A 15,782-nucleotide genomic window follows, 5' to 3' on the forward strand; every position below is an offset into this window, starting at 1 on the left:
GTGATATGAGCCTTTCGGATGAGATAGTGATGGAGTGAGAAGGGCTTCTTGAATTCGTGTTCAAATGTTTGTCAAAGTCGAGCTCAGGCACGAGATTGAAACGTCATTCGCTTACCTAATCCTGCATTTCCCCAGATCTGGGAGGGATGTGCCGACTCCCAAAGTAGCTCATATCCGCATAGACCACCTATTAACCCATTAATATTGAATGTCCATCCAAGCTATTCGACTATTCTCCACCGAGACGGCCGACGATCATTCACTTCAGACACTCCCTGAAGCATACTGCCATTGACTCTGGTCCAGTAACGGACAGCCCTGCTCAGTAACCTAATCGACCGGGCCTCAACCATGGCCAGCCCACGCGACCTCTCCTCCTCCCAAGCAACCTTTCCGCCCTCCGAAGACAGCGAGAACTACGATGCAAACCACAGCAACCAGGACACTACCTCGCCCTCCGGCTCACCACCTTCCAGCTCCTCAAGTCCAATGATATTATACCAACCACCGACAATATGGTCGATACTACGCGGCGCAGCAATAAACTTATTATTACCATTTGTGAACGGACTGATGTTGGGTTTTGGAGAGCTGTTTGCTCATGAGGCTGCTTATAGATTAGGATGGGCGAACACTAAGGTAAGGCTGGACGAAAGATTGGGGGAAGCCTACAGGCAGGGCAGCTTGCTAATGATTTTGTGGTGTAGATCTTTCCATCACATCGTAGCAGCAATGGTACACGAACCATGGGCCCCGGTGTCATTATTCGAGACGATCCGATAGAGCGAAAACGAAGAGATGGGGAGGAGATGGATGCTTATACAGCGCTTGAATGATGGGTACTTACGGGTGTAAAAAGCTATAGGCCTTGTAGATATGGTTCGCGGGTAGAAAAGTGCATAACATAGATAGCTCAGCTCAGCATAGCATGGCGTTGCATGGCGTCTAGGAGGCTTAGACGCGGGAGCAAGAATTGTCACTTATGATCATCTCGGCGCAGGGACACGATCACAAAGGCCAGGCAATAATCTGCACTAAGTTCGGTTTGGACTTGGCTGATCTCGCCCCGGGTACCTCAGGGCAGCTCAGCTCAGCTCGGTGCCAGCAACGTGCGACGCTGCGCGGAGAAGGGATTTAGATGCAGAGTAAGACGTGGCGCGAGTGACCTGCGATAGAAGTCCCTGGCTCGCGCAGTAGTGTAGAATACTATCTTACATGGTACGTATCATCATACCTACTGTGCAGCCCATGAGTCAGAACCTGTCGTGTCTGTCTACTGCATCACCATCTCCTCCCACCACCACCGCCACCGCCGCCGCCACCGCCACCGCCTCCTCGCCATCCTCGTCCACCTCTGACTGAACCATTCCAACCACCCCTCTGACCACCACCCTGCATCCCACCTCCACCTTGCATCCCACCGCGGCGCTGCAACCCACCTCTCCCCTCAGCCAAAGCTCTAGCCCTCTCTACCGCCCCCCCAGGCCCTGAAGCACCAAGCTGCAAATCTCCATATCCTCTAGCAGCCAACCTATCCTTCTCAGCCTGCTCTCTCATCCGCGGAATGCCCTCAAGACTCCAACCCCAGTAATTCCTCGTAGGCCGTTCAGGGTCGATATAGATAATATTGCCCAAGGCGTCAATATCGTGCACTTCCTCGGCAGGGGTGAACTTCTCGAATTGCAGGAGCATTGTTTTGTGCAAACTCTGCACCTCGGCTTTCAACCCAGGATCTAGCGGCTTGTCTTGAGCTTCGTGTGTATTGGTTAGGATTTTTATCTAGTCCTCACGAATAGAGTTAGTGGACTGACCTGCTTCTCTGACCACATATCCTCCTTGCGGCACTGCTGCGGCTTTCAGCGGGTAGCCGCGTGTCCGCTTCATGTACAGGCCGTTAGCGGCTGGGAGCTCATGCCAAGGCGCTGTTGGGTCGTGGGGAACGCTGTGGCGTGAGGGTAGGGAGAGGTTCGCGCTTTCGGCTTCGTGGGCGAGAGCTAAGGTGATCTTCTTTTCTTCCTCGTCTACTTGGGTACCAAAGGCTGGCCAGGTGAGACTTGACGAATCGACTAATAGTATGTTTTCGTGGATCGTGGCGATGTGGGACTCCGGCAAGATGTCGTTATCTCGCCAGGTGAGGAGGAGGAAGAGGATCTGAGGGTAGGTTCGAGTGAATGTCTCGTGGCCGCGAAAAGTGGCAAATGTAGCGAGTAATGGAATATATCGATGGATGATAATAATGCTCTCTGGGTTTGGTACGCGACTGTCCGAGCTTCGATAGTGCAGTGTCGTGAGTACATCACTCACGATATACAGGATATGTAGTCGTTTGAAAGTTGGCTGTGGAGGCTGTTGCAACTTTCCCGCGACGATTTTGCCAAGTCCCGTGTTCGTGTCTTCTGCTTTTGTAGTGTCGCGTCGTCGGCCAGGCTCCCGTGGTTCGAAGGATCTACTGATGGCGAAGAGCAGTTGACATAATAGTATCGTCTTCTCATGAGAAGGTATGATATGTGAGATGATGAAAGATGAACATTGCTATTGGAGATCGAGTAAGTCGGGCTCAGGTGCTCGTCCGACCGGGAGATCTATGCCACAAACCTGGATATTTCGTCGCGTGCAGATGTTGGCTGCTAGGAATATGTTCTGGACGAAGCCCGCAGCATCTGGTGGCGGTCTTCGAGGATCGATCGGTATCTTCGATTGGGCAAATGCCGCCTCGAAGCGCGACCGCACCTCTGCAATCGACATCATGTGGCCAGTGTTGAGAAGGCGTAGTAGGAAGATTGATGTGGTGTTCGTGAAGGTGAAGTTGTTGGCGCGGATGCGCCCGGCCCGTAGTCCGCTGGACCCTGCATGAGCATTTGCGCCCTGCATGGGAGGCCAGGGCCAGGCATTGCGTCAATAGCTGATCGTTTATCAAGCGTATTTATGTTTTGCTCTCGTATCTGCACTATTACTCCTCAGTCTGTCCCAGCTTCTTATGTGGATTAGAAGACGACAAACCTCTGGACAACAACTACCACGCTGCCTCAGGACCGAACGATCTTACTACTTAGTCAATCTAATACATAGTCATAGCGGATCTCGTCGATAGCTATAGCAACACCGACGAAAGTTGGACGACACAAAGCAACGTAGCATTTGTGACACTCTGTGATCCACTGATACCGAGATAGAGAAAACGTCTAGCCTTGGTAGCTGATCACCATTACCACATTTGTTTCCAGCTGCCTCTTGCTAAGGCAGGCTGACATGTGCTGAGTAAAGGCTAAGAAGCACTGCCCGGACTACCTGTCTGAGTAGTGACGTTCGATCACCAACATGGGCGCCTCGGAGAGCAAGCTGACCTTCAAAGAAGATGTCTTCCGTCTGGCTCGCGAGGATAATATACCAGCCGACTCAGCATGGTGGGCCCAATTCTACCAACTTCCAGAAACAGCCGAAGACGTCTTCGCCCTGTGGTCACCCACAGACGTCCGCAATCTCACTCAGAACACCGCAAGTCGCCCACCAGGTACACCACCAGTCCCGAAGAAGAACCTTGAGACTTTGGTCTACGCCTGTGTCGCTCGTCTCGATGCCCTACAGCACCAACGGTGTTTCGCTGATCCACATCAGCCAATTGCTTCGCAGGTCCTGAATTGTGTGAGGATATTGACAAGATTGCTGCCCTATATCTATGAGGCGGATCATTTAGGACCGTGGGAGCATGGCTTCTTTTGGCTTCCACGAAGGCCGGCGCAGATATGGAATACCAAGCACAATCGGCCCGGACTTCTTTATGATGGGTTGGCACCAGGGAGAAAATACAATGAGGAGGATGATGATGGTGCTGAGGCTGGTGGAAAGGATATTGGACCACCGCTTGGTGAACAATTGATAGATTTGCTGATGAAATATCTGTTCTTCGCCGGGTTCACTCTGCCTAAGCGACTGGATGCCGATGGTCTGCCAGATTTGAAGGTCACATATCATATCTGGAATAGTGGAATTGGATGTCGGCAGTCAGTGGGTATGACGCGAGAGAACGAGAGGCACGCCATCGAGGTCATGCGATTACTGCTGAGCCTGTTCAGCCGTCAACTCTATACACCCTCTCACATCGTGGCAGAGACGGAGTTGCGATCACTATCCTACCTGACCACCAAGCCCGACCGACAAGTCGCCCTCAGCGTCATATGCTCGCTGCTGAACACAGTCTTGAAGTACAACCCCGCCTCCTGGCGCGTTCCCGTCGATCTCACAACCTCCATAACCGAGACTGACACAAAAGCCAAGCTTGCCAATCTCTCCCTCGACCTTCTCCTAATCCTAGTCCTCTATCCAGATCAGCCTTCGGAGCCAAATGCCTACCGCAAATCCCTCGGCCGTCTCCACCGCGTAGAAGACTTCCAATTCATACAACAAGGTCTCACCACGGTCCTCATGCAACCCATCTCCGGCGTATCGTCGTACCTCCCTTCCGCCGTGGGAGGCAGCAGCAAGCAGATACCATGGGCGCCGGAAATGCTTGCCCTGTTCTGGGAACTCCTGCAGGTGAATAAGCGGTTCCGGGCTTTTATCACAGAAACGGATCGAGCGCACGACTTCGTGATTCTGGTGTTGTTTTATTGTATGAGCGCCAAAGATGATCGGGGCAAGCAGGGAATTGTGAGGATGTGTGTGCTGATTCTGCAGACGATGAGCGTGGAGCCTGCCTTTGGAGGACGACTAAATAAGCCGTTGATTGGGCATGATAGTCTGCCTTCTGTGCTCAGGATTCATAACTTCCATGGAAGTTATGCAGACTTCCTCGTAACAGTATGTATTCTGAGACGCTGGGAGGGCAATATGGTGGTGAAATGCTGATCATGTGATGCAGACTGTACACACCCTCATGACCACGACACAGGGTCGATTGGAATCTATCTATCCTGCTCTCCTAGCCACCATCAATAACATCGCTCCGCACGTACGAGATCTGCAACGAGCCACCAGCTCGAAACTTTTGGAGCTGTTCGGCTCATTGTCAACACCCGATTTCTTGCTGGAAAAGGAAGCAAATCATCTACTGCTAGAACAGCTTCTGGGAGCACTCAACGCTATCCTCGAGTATCAGGTCGAATCTAATCGCAGATTCGTGGACGTTGTGCTTAGAACGCGCAAACGCTTCTATGCACTGCGGGACTTCACGGTTGAAGGTGCGCTGGCGGAGCTTGATCGACAATCGCAAGAGCGCAAAGATCGCGGTGAGCTGGTCGGCCCTGCTGCTGCGGGTGGAGTAAGGAGCCCTGTCCGTGGTGGTTCGATCGATAGTCTGCGGAGCCCGGCCTCGACGAGGTCGCCGCATCTTGGAAATGTGCCCGAGCATGGTGCTTTTGCTATCGGGGACGATGAGGATGACGAGGCGGAAGAGGGAGGCGAGTTGAGGAGCAGTGCCTCTTTCACGGCGCCCCTGAGTGCAAGCAGTAGTGTGACCGAGGACGCCGTACCGCTGCAATCTAGAAGTATGTCCGAGAAGGCTAGAGGCAAGCAGCCGGTCGGTCAGGGCTCTTTCTCGAGGTCGACGAGTAGGAACACGAGCACGGCTAGTTTGCCTGCTCTTACTACTGCGCAGTCGAGTAGTGGACTTGCGGGCGCACCACCAGGACAGGGATTTAGAGCGACGCCTGAGTGGGTAAGTAATCACAAATCCCTTACGCTCGTGTCACACCAGATGGTGTACTGACTATAAGTTTCTCAGCTCGAGACATGGCTCCCGCACCTCCAGCTTCACGGCTTTCTAGAACTAATACAGAACGGCGGCCGAGTCCACGCATCATCTACTACTGCCACATCGCCGGCCCAGAACGCGGGTGGCACGACCTCATCACCGAAGGTGCAGCACTTCGTCTGGACATCCCTTTCACTAGGCTGGTACCTCTCGCTGATATGGGGCTTCATCTACGCGCAAGATACTGCCGTAAATCGTGGTATCAATGGGATATGGACCGGGACAAGAATCAAATTGTTCTCTGTTATGGCTGGTTCGCAAGGGTCGGGCATTAGCTTGGGTAGTCCGAAGGGAGCGGTTGATGCAGTGGGGAATGCTATTGCCATGAGGATTGGGAGTCTGGGGTTGGGCAGTGGTGGAGGTGGAGCGAGAGAGATGACGCCGACGACGCCTACGACGAGAGAAGTGTAATAGGTATCGTCATTGTAGTTGTGAGACAGAATCTCCTCTCTCTGGTGTACGATGAAGCCTCTCGTGTAGTTCCATGTTGCCGATCACGCTCTGCTCTTGGCGCGCGATTCAGCCTCGCCGCGTTTGATGAAACTCCAGCCCTACCTAAACATCTGACTTGTAATAGATTCATAGCAGTATTGCCAATCCGCCTCATCATGCCACTCGCATTTGTGTTCCCTCGGACGTAATATGATGGCCCGCAAGGTCCGGCGAGCCAAGCGATTGAGGCCTGATTGTCAGACTTGTCATGCAGTACATGATGACGACGGGCATACATGCGTGACTCAAAAGAACGATTGTATGCTCAAGACTACCAGGTCTGGTATTGTGTGGGTATGGTTCTTTCCTGTGCGCACAACTTAGAGTCTAACAACACCTCAGTGTTCATGTCCCAACAAACCGTCCGCATCAGCGACTATGCGTGGCGAAAGAACCGGCGGTACCATACTTGACGCCACCGACCCCAATCGTTCTAAGCTCACCCAATGCCATCCTCGCCAAGCAGGTCGGCCTTCGCTTTGAAGACTTTTACCTCAAACATTCCTGGTTTGCCTACGTACCACGGTATGTCGGCTATAGCGCCACCATCGATGCCTCCGCACGAGCGGCAGTGTCGGCTTTGGAGTCCTAGTACGTGATAGTCACACTTATGTATAAGCGTGTCCATGCGATGGCCAAGCAAGACTGACTCTCAAGAGTTTCCACCGCACTGCGACCTCAGCCCGCCAGGCCACAAGAAGTAGAGGTGAAGCCCTCACGGTCCTCCGTACCAACCTCGACAGCTCAGATGCTTCTCTTATGAGCGTCGGGCTCCTCATTTTCGCCGGCGGCGTAGTGGCCAACTTTGACATAGTACAGCAAGCACCCCACTTAGATGGGCTTCGAGCAATCGTAGCCGCCAGGACTCCGGACACGAGATTGAGTGATTTTGGGCGATACCTAATCTGGCAGTCGGTTGACAAGGATTTCTTGCTTGCTTGTGGGGTTGGGAAAGCATCGGGTTGGGACAGACAGAGTTGGGACGGGCTGAACTTCTCAACACCGAGTGCAACGACGGAAGTGGCTACTATTCAGGGCTTGATGACTAGGTTGGCTATCAAAGTGCCTCGTGCTATAGCCGCTGTGCGGGCAGTACGTGGAGAGACTACTGCGAGATATCGGTCGGCAAACTCTATCAACGCACGCCAGCTGGTTGATCAGCTTCTCGGGCTCGTTGACTCAGACGCTGAGAACACATTACTTCATCGCGTCAAGATCACTTCGACACCTGCATCGCAGACGAAGCGAGCGATAATGCCAACGACATACTCTTTCGAGACCCTCGATCAATTCGTTGCCGCCATCCATTACTGGTACCTGCGGCTGATCGCTATCAAGCTCCAATTGACTCTCTATACCATAGAGCCGGGTGTTTTATCAGATCCTTCGCTGCCGACATCAAAAACCAACACCAGGGCCGAGCATCTTACATCCTTGCAAGCAGAGCAAACCCGATTGACAGCCAATATCATTATGTCTTGGCAAACAAAACACAGCAACGTCATCGACCCCAAATGTCGACAAATCGCTCTACTCGTCATCTGGAACGCTCTAGCAGATATGAGTATTTTCCGCTCTATGCCATCGAGCTTGGTAAGATCGTGGGTGCTTCAAGCTTATCAGGATCTTCATGCCGGTGCCGAGATCAGTGCACAGAACATGGGTGATACCGCTGGGCTTTTCGCTGGAGGCCCAAGGATCGGTATGCTGGCACTCGAAGCAGCGGCTACGACTGCTAGCACGATATCGGATGAGCAGGAGAGGATCATCGAGACTGGATCTCTGCAGACTGTAGTCCTGCGGTAGCGAGCTCTGCAGCCTGTCCCTCACTGCCCATTGTTGCTGTGTGGTGAGTGGGAATGGCATGAGATAGCCAAGTCGACACCGATGATCTTGGTCACGGACAGGAGGGTGGCTGCATAATGCTGGCATCGCCAGCCAGCATGTACTCACCGCGGTCGATACGGCAGAACAATGGCATCGCTGGAATCAGGAGCTCTGGCATGCACCACATCCCCGATGGTCCGATCCCAGTCACCAGGAAATGGCGAAAGCTCTGGACCCGCGGCCCACCTGTCGCTCGGGAGGTTCTGCAGCTCGAGAGCTGGTACCTCGGCATCAGATGCCTGACTGAAGAGTTCCTTCGCGGCCCTGCAGTTGATGATCTTGAAGTGCTTTCTGAACCGATCAAAGTCCCTCGCTGGCTTCCGGAACCCGTCCTCTTGAGTCTTGACAATGCCATGTCCATTACCACTTTCGAAGAAGGTATACGCAAAGCCTCCACTGAAGACGCCAGTCATGTCAGGGCTGTAAAGGCAGAGCAGCTCGTCCCAGAGTCGAGGTTGGGTAATATTTGCCCCGAAGGCACTCAACATGAGTGGCATCCGTGTAACCTTCGAGACACTCGCGACGAGATTCTTCCAGCCCGAAATCTGGAACGACGACTTTCCAGCCCAACTGTAGCAATCAATGGCAGCGAAGTCTGCGCACTCAGGTGGTGAGCCTGAGGAGAAGTACTGCAAGAAAGGCAGGCGTAACGAGGCGAGGTCGCTCATGGTCGCTCCGATAGGGACCGCTCGCTTACCGCGAGCATGGAGGAAGGCTTTCGTGTCCCTGATACAAGCACGTAGGACTTCGGCAGCCTTTGTATTTCGGACCGTGTTCATGCTTGAGCCAGAAACCACAAAGCCGAGGACATTTGGATGGTCGGCAAGCTCTTCAACAAGCCTTAAGTTGCTTATCATGGTCTCCGCGTTGTAATGCTGTCTCACGTAGTCTTCGGGAGTGGTTTTGTCCTCGGTCGGCCATCTGTTCCGACGCTTATGTAGGCCATCGAAGATAGTGACGAGAACGTAGATTCCTTCCCTCTCCAGTAGCTTCAGAGCGGCAGTGTGATCTGTGTCGGGCTCCAGGTGACGCACGGAAATTGTATTTAGTCCGAGATCATGCAGAGTGAATACGTCGGCTTCTAGCTCGTGGAGTCGGTCGTGGGCTAAAGCATCAAGTAGTACCTTGTCGCCATTCGGCTCTCGATCTGATGCATAGGGAAGATAAGAGATGCCTTTCACCAGCCAACGTTCGCAGCCGCGGTAGAGTGCATTGCCTTTTACCACTATAGGTATGCTGGCGTGGTTGAGTGTGAGTTGATGCAAAAGGTCGGCCATCAAAACGACGAAGAACTTAGAATGAAGAATCTAGATCTCTGGTGTCATACTTACGCGTGTTGGAGATCCGACATATACGATGACTATCTGAGTTTGTGTCGCTCCTGTCGCCTATTCTTGACGTCGTTGTGGACACGAAGGATCGCGGTGGAGAACTGAAGTTCACCTCATCATCGACCCCAGCTTTCTTGGCATTGCGCTATGAAACTCTACATTGCCGCGGTTGTCATGTTCCGGCCTCGCCAGCTCCTCAAGAGCTCCGGGGCAGCGTCTGATGATTGTGATTATGTAGTCGATCTGGTCTCGCTGAATGGCAGCGTTGCCGTCGCGATACTACTGGATTGGAGACATTGACAACATGACACAATCACCGCCTTTACAAGGTCTGAGGGTCTTAGAATTCGCTGGTCTAGCACCAGGTATGGCATTGTCAACGATGTGAGCTTGATATCATACTGATGATCGGTAAGGACCTTTCGCTGGACTACTGCTCGCAGACTATGGCGCGACAGTCCTTCGACTCGACCGGGCACATCCCAAAGCCCATACTGCCAATCCACCACCTCCTACAGGTGACCAGCTCACGAGACGCAAGAGTAGCATATGCGTCAACACGAAGTCTGCTGATGGTATCGCCCTGATTAAGAAGCTCGTCGCGAACGTCGATGTGATCATCGACCCATTTAGGCCAGGTGTGCTGGAGAAGATGGGCCTGGATCCCGCGAAAGTGCTTCTTCGACTCAACCCACGAGTTGTCGTAGCTCGTATGACAGGTTTTAGGCGTGATGGGAAGTACAAAGATATGGCTGGCCATGATATCAATTACATCGCAGTATCTGGGGTCCTGTCAATGCTCGGTCGACAGGGCGAGAAACCATATGCTCCAGGCAATATCGTAGGTGACTTCGGCGGTGGTGGGGCAGTGTGCTTCACGGGTATACTTCTGGCACTGATGCAGAGAGAGCGGACGGGTCTGGGTCAAGTTGTGGAGGCGAACATGGTCGACGGAAGCTCGTTCTTGGCTAGTATGCCACGATTTGCTCAGAAGCTACCGACTTGGGGTGGGGAGCGAGGGACAAATATGCTAGATGGCGGATGTCCATACTACGACACCTATGAGACGCGAGACGGACAGTACATGGCGGTCGGAGCATTGGAGCCTCAATTCTTCGCTGCTTTGATAAAGGGCCTTGAGCTCGACGTGAAGCAAATCAAAGGCGATCGGCTTGATAAGGCTACATGGCCACAGCAGAAAGCATTGTACACACAACGCTTCAAGCAAAAGACGCGAGCAGAGTGGGAGAGGATCTTCGACGGTACAGATGCCTGCTGTACACCTGTACTTACGAACCCTGAGCTAGAGAAAGACGGATTCGATCAAAGGCCAATCGTCACGTTGACAAGCTCACCAGCCTTTGCAGTGTCCGAAGGTGAGGCTGATGGTCGATCTGCTGCACAAGGCCAAGGCATTGGAGTGGAGGGCAGTGGCTGGAACAGCAAGGGCTTGAGACCTGGCCATGACGGGGAAGAAGTGCTTGCGAAGTGGATGGGATGGAACAATGGGCGGCATTACTCGTTGAAGGATGGCGGGTTGGAACTCCTTGAAGTTTCGCCTCGCTCACGCTTATAAGCTATATGGTACATACTGTAATAGTGAAAGTAATGAAATTCTATCGTCCGAGCTATAGTACGAGTGTATTAGTCCCCGCGGGCTCAAGATCTTGATAATTCGCTGACTACGGGTAGAAAGGTAGCGGCTAGGTGAACTAATAGCTAGCAAACTTTCATGGCAACCTCGCCCCGTTCCACCAAACTGGTGTCTTTACAACTTGGCAGTGCTGCAGAAGTACCAGGACAGATCAGGCATCTCCGCAATCAGTGCCCTCCTCACCCCTTACCGTCTGTGAACAGGCAATTACGTAGACAATTGCTGTCTCCCCTAGGGATGAATAGCGGTGACTGTTGTCGATGGACAACCGGTGACTAGAGACAGCGACCGCGCCACCGGGAAGCCGCTAATTGGCGCGCACTGACATCGATGTTGTAGAAGGCCTATCGTAAAATGCCGCGACTGACAATGCCACCCAGACGTCTAAGAGCGTGCTCATCCCACTCGGAAGACTAGACACGCAGCTTGCGGACAAGTGGACATCCAACAAGCAGAGTCTTGGAAATATCTTCCCACTTCGCATACAGCCCGTCAGAGTCGGCCACATCGTGCATTCGTGTGTGATTGGCGGCGGTGACAATTTGATCGGGACGAAGCGGTGGGAACCTTAACTCGGCGGCCTCGTTGACCTTAAAACATGAGCGCCGGATGCTTCGTAGCTTCGGTTCAGTTAGCACACGTCCTCTTGCCCTGCATCATCCTTGAGACCGCGGATATTCTTCGCTGCCGCAGCAGAGAAGAAGACACCCGGATGCTCATCCGTACCGATCGGACATGCAAAACGCTCATGCATTTTCAGTGTTTCGTGATTGGGGAGCTGGAGGGGCGGAACGTTGGCTGCAGCCGGGGAGAGGCGAATTCCAAGGTCGCAGAGGAATTTATCAGAGTTCTGGCCTTTTAGAACACCGAGCAGAGTGTCGTGAGAAACATGGCGAGTCGTCAACGTGGGACCAAGATCACGAGATGAGCTCTTCAGCTCTCTTGTGGTGCTTTGCGTTTCGTTGGCATTCAACGAGAACTGTACGTGGCGTAGCATCGTGTCCTGCTTGAGTAGTATGCTTTGACACGGAGACTCTGTGCCTTGTGTGTACCCCCAATTGGCACATGTGAGAGATTGGAGTTGAGCGGCCCACTGTGCTCGACCGTTCTTGCCTACCTCGAGACCCCAAGGGCTACACCTAGGCTCGGAAAAGTCGGCATCTAGGTAGAAAGGGAGTGTATCAAACTTGTCCAGTGTCATGTCGACAGCCTAATCGAAGCTGAACTTTGGGCAGCCATGCACCGTGAGTTGCCTGAGTTTCGGAAATAGCTGATGGAACTTCACGGAAGCGATCATGTCAAATGTTACGAAGGAACAACCGATAATCTCGAGTACTTCGACAAGAGACTGCTGGCCTGCGGTGTGAAGCTGCATCGCGGCGATAAGTGCATCTCTGGCCCCGTTGGATGTCTCCACGTTGTAGCCAACGTAGCTGACGAAGTACTTGCCGCGCCTTGGGTTATTCGCGGCAGTGAAGGAGTGCTTCTCGATGACACTGCTTGGGCGGTCGAAGTGAGTGATTTCGCGTGCCATCTCGATCTTAGGGTGATACTGATTGGGCTGGCTGGCAGTTACAGATCAAGGCGGATACCCCATCCTGACTCCGAAAACAGATCCAACATCAATCCCGTGGCCTTGCTGCTGCGGGACCGTCTGGGCTCCATCCTGTAACCCCATGAAATGTGGCTGCTGCTGGGCACCCATGACAAGTTCTGGATTCAAGAACGTCTCCCATTCGAACGGCAACTCTAGACTTGCCCAATCCAGATTGGGCACATCCGTCAAACCCGTCTGACTGGTACTACTTCCCAAGGTTGGCGGATCCTCATAAGCTGGCAGCTGGTCCGCCCCACCTAGAGCTTCCAACTCTCGCTCTTTGCGCTTTCGTGACATCCTGACGAGGATAGCAGCTTGATTGTAGGCTTCGCGGGTCATATGAGTGTCGTACGTATCTGCTATCCGACGGAGGAGTGCCAGACTGTCTTTGATGTGCGCCAGGCTTCGCGGTGTGCCGATAGCAAGGAGAACGCAGAGGAATTGGAATGGAGCGTGTACGACATTCCACCATGGTGTACGAGTTTCGACAAGCTTAGCGGAAGCGGAAGCGGCTGATTTACCGATACTGATGACAGAGTCGGATCGGTCTTTGGCATCTGTAAGGCTCATAAGCCAAAGTCGGCGATAGATAGCAAAAGCAAGGTCAGCTTTAAGGAGCCGAATGAATGGTGACTCTGTCTTGACCTCCTCGATCTTCGTCAGAGCATTACAAAGAGCGCCAGGCGGATCTGGCTCTCGCTCAATATCAACGTAATCGTTGGGTAGCAGTTCTGCCATCTCCTACGTGCGAAATCAACACCAACCGTAACGATCTATGGAGGAGGGCCGTGACGTACCACAAATTGATAAGCGAACCCTCCTTGCTCAGCAGCGAAGCGCTTTGTGGTGATCACGTCAAAAGCTACTCTTGATCGTCCATACTCAAATGATAAGATGATATTCAAGGCTCTGGCCACCCAGAAAAGCCTTCTCCGTGCCTTCGCAACCTTGTGATCACCCGTAGGCGCAGCAGGATACACCACCGCAATCGTCTGGACCTCTTTGTGCAATCCACTAGCTTCAGCCTGATGCATAGCGACGCAACTTGAGATCCACGATCCATGGGGTCTTGATGCTAGGCGAAGGTAGATGGTGCGAAGGACCCACCCGGCGACATTATTAGTGGTCGGATGATTGACGCTCTTCTCCATCAGTAGCTCGCGAGCTCCACGCACAAAGTCATTCTCCTTCGCATGTGGAGCTGATGAGAAAAACGACCCCAGTGCCACAACGCCAAGCATAACGGCATCGACATCGTTTCGTCCTGTCGGCTGTTTCCAACGTGCGGTAGCTTGCGCTTCAAAAGTCGCTGCTTCGAGGAGACCGAACTCGACATTCACCACGCTAAAGTATATACCTGCTAATCGTTTGAGATCTTTCCAGGTAAGCAGGGTAGTGACATCGACGGTATCCTCCATGATCTCAGCTCGAATGCCGCAGTGCCAGGCGAAAGAGTGTAGGCGAGGGATACTTTCGGATTCCAGATCCATGCCCAAGATTCGAGGGAACGCTATGGCGGAGTTGGCGCGTACAAAGCGCGTCTTGACGGGATCCAGCATGCTGCGGTGGTGGAAACGAGCTCCAGGAGCTGTGAGTGGATGTTTTTGGAGCTGAACGATGCTAGGCGTTGTCTGCTGCTGCTCTCGCACCGGCGGCGGGAGCTCCGGAGGCATATCGCCATTTACACCAGCGTGGGAAAGACGCTTGGACGTGATGTACTCGCAGTCATACTCATAACGGGTACAAGTAGAGCATGGGAGCCTGCCGTCGCTGTTGATTATTGCAATCAGCAAATGAAGAGATCAGGTAACGGTCTAATGCTTCGCTGGAATTAACACATACCCTATGGCGACTATTAGCACATCCGGCCTTTTAGCGTGGCTTCACCAGGGCTGCTTGTAAGGCTTACACTTTCGCTTTCGCTGGCGACATGGTGCGCAGGCGGCTCGCGAACGCTGTCGTCCACTATGATTCTCAGAATCCGCGCCGGGACTTGGCGACCGCTTCACGCCTGCTACCTGCTCAGACATCGTGTGTAGGATGTCCGCAGTTTGCGAAGAACCATCTCGACAAAGGTACAAGAAGCATTGGCGATGTCGATCAGCCTAGCCGGATTCCCTCTTTTATTATGTAAGCACCTTTCACCTCCACCCTCCACATTCGGTTCTCTCTCCTTCATTAGACTCCTCACAATTCGTAGAATCAAGGGACTCAAGAAACAACCATCGCATTCATCATCATCTGCCACCACGGGCTGGCCGTCAAAAGAACTTTTGCTGAAGCGCGCCATCTAGCTTCAGAGCAGTTGGAAGTTGCTGGCTGAGCAGAAGGCCGAGGTTGAGTTAGTTCTAAGCACCTTCCAACATGATGCTCCATCCCACGAGCATGCTTCCTAGATTTCAAAACTTGCGGTTGCCATGAGAAGTTTGTGTTGAAGAGCTATGCTAAGGAGACCTGCTCCTACAGCCTGTGTATCGCGCCCTTGAGAAGCGCGCCAGGCGCGAAGACATTGGTGAATACCATGCTCTTGCGGACATGGCAGTTGATGTGGGAACAGCAAATATGTAAGCGCAACGGTCAAGTGTAGTTGTTCGTTTGCCGATCCGACCAACGGCTATGGCTTTCCGCATGTGGACTCCTTCCATATGGCGACCGAGACATGCGTGGAATTCGGCTACCGTGGTCACAAGAATCTGCAATCCAACCAAAAAATCACTCTGGTTTCGAGTGGCAATACCTTGACGGCGATGACAACAGCGGGCGTACCACGAGGCAGCACTCTTGGTCTCTGTCCGCACATCCTGCGCTATACTGGGGACGGCGAAGACGACAAGCATATTTGTGCAAGCGACCCCAACGTCGAGTACGACCATGTTAGAGTGGTCGGCAAGTGCTTGTTCATTCGATACACAGGTAAGGCAAGCGAGGCGAATGCTCGCCTCGCCTCGGATATTTATCGCGATGAGGCTAATCCACATGTCTTTACTCTTCGCGTGTGGCTAGTGAGTACTCGTCCACTTAGACCATCACTGTACATGTGCCTGGCAGCAAAGAGTGTGACCCAGCAAGCAA

General features: G+C 52.9%; 7 protein-coding genes across 7 annotated transcripts; 3 read left to right on the forward strand and 4 right to left on the reverse strand.

Annotated features, from left to right (window-relative positions):
* Nucleotides 1-1,281: 1,281 nt before the first annotated feature.
* On the reverse strand, nt 1,282-2,871 carry LTS14_000159 (uncharacterized protein; the record flags this gene model as incomplete). Its single annotated transcript, XM_064832873.1, has 3 exons — nt 1,282-1,751; nt 1,812-2,532; nt 2,596-2,871. 3 exons carry the CDS (start codon nt 2,869-2,871, stop codon nt 1,282-1,284), a joined length of 1,467 nt encoding a protein of 488 aa, XP_064699142.1.
* A 447-nt stretch (nt 2,872-3,318) lies between these two features.
* LTS14_000160 (uncharacterized protein) lies at nt 3,319-6,160 on the forward strand (the record flags this gene model as incomplete). The annotated part of the gene is made up of 3 exons (XM_064832874.1): nt 3,319-4,797; nt 4,859-5,653; nt 5,774-6,160. 3 exons carry the CDS (start codon nt 3,319-3,321, stop codon nt 6,158-6,160), a joined length of 2,661 nt encoding a protein of 886 aa, XP_064699143.1.
* A 317-nt stretch (nt 6,161-6,477) lies between these two features.
* LTS14_000161 (uncharacterized protein) lies at nt 6,478-8,047 on the forward strand (the record flags this gene model as incomplete). Its single annotated transcript, XM_064832875.1, has 3 exons — nt 6,478-6,524; nt 6,584-6,832; nt 6,901-8,047. 3 exons carry the CDS (start codon nt 6,478-6,480, stop codon nt 8,045-8,047), a joined length of 1,443 nt encoding a protein of 480 aa, XP_064699144.1.
* A 143-nt stretch (nt 8,048-8,190) lies between these two features.
* LTS14_000162 (uncharacterized protein) lies at nt 8,191-9,479 on the reverse strand (the record flags this gene model as incomplete). The annotated part of the gene is made up of 2 exons (XM_064832876.1): nt 8,191-9,364; nt 9,460-9,479. 2 exons carry the CDS (start codon nt 9,477-9,479, stop codon nt 8,191-8,193), a joined length of 1,194 nt encoding a protein of 397 aa, XP_064699145.1.
* Nucleotides 9,480-9,763: 284 nt separating this feature from the next.
* Nucleotides 9,764-11,035, forward strand: LTS14_000163 (uncharacterized protein; the record flags this gene model as incomplete). The annotated part of the gene is made up of 2 exons (XM_064832877.1): nt 9,764-9,824; nt 9,903-11,035. 2 exons carry the CDS (start codon nt 9,764-9,766, stop codon nt 11,033-11,035), a joined length of 1,194 nt encoding a protein of 397 aa, XP_064699146.1.
* A 709-nt stretch (nt 11,036-11,744) lies between these two features.
* On the reverse strand, nt 11,745-12,110 carry LTS14_000164 (uncharacterized protein; the record flags this gene model as incomplete). Its single annotated transcript, XM_064832878.1, has 1 exon — nt 11,745-12,110. The coding sequence occupies one exon, from the start codon at nt 12,108-12,110 to the stop codon at nt 11,745-11,747; it is 366 nt and encodes a 121-aa protein (XP_064699147.1).
* Nucleotides 12,111-12,692: 582 nt separating this feature from the next.
* On the reverse strand, nt 12,693-14,383 carry LTS14_000165 (uncharacterized protein; the record flags this gene model as incomplete). Its single annotated transcript, XM_064832879.1, has 2 exons — nt 12,693-13,451; nt 13,508-14,383. 2 exons carry the CDS (start codon nt 14,381-14,383, stop codon nt 12,693-12,695), a joined length of 1,635 nt encoding a protein of 544 aa, XP_064699148.1.
* Between the last annotated feature and the right edge of the window lie 1,399 nt (nt 14,384-15,782).

Source organism: Recurvomyces mirabilis, assembly GCF_035927965.1.
Source record: "Recurvomyces mirabilis strain CCFEE 5264 chromosome Unknown scaffold_1, whole genome shotgun sequence".
Classification (NCBI taxonomy): Eukaryota; Fungi; Ascomycota; class Dothideomycetes; order Mycosphaerellales; family Teratosphaeriaceae; genus Recurvomyces; species Recurvomyces mirabilis.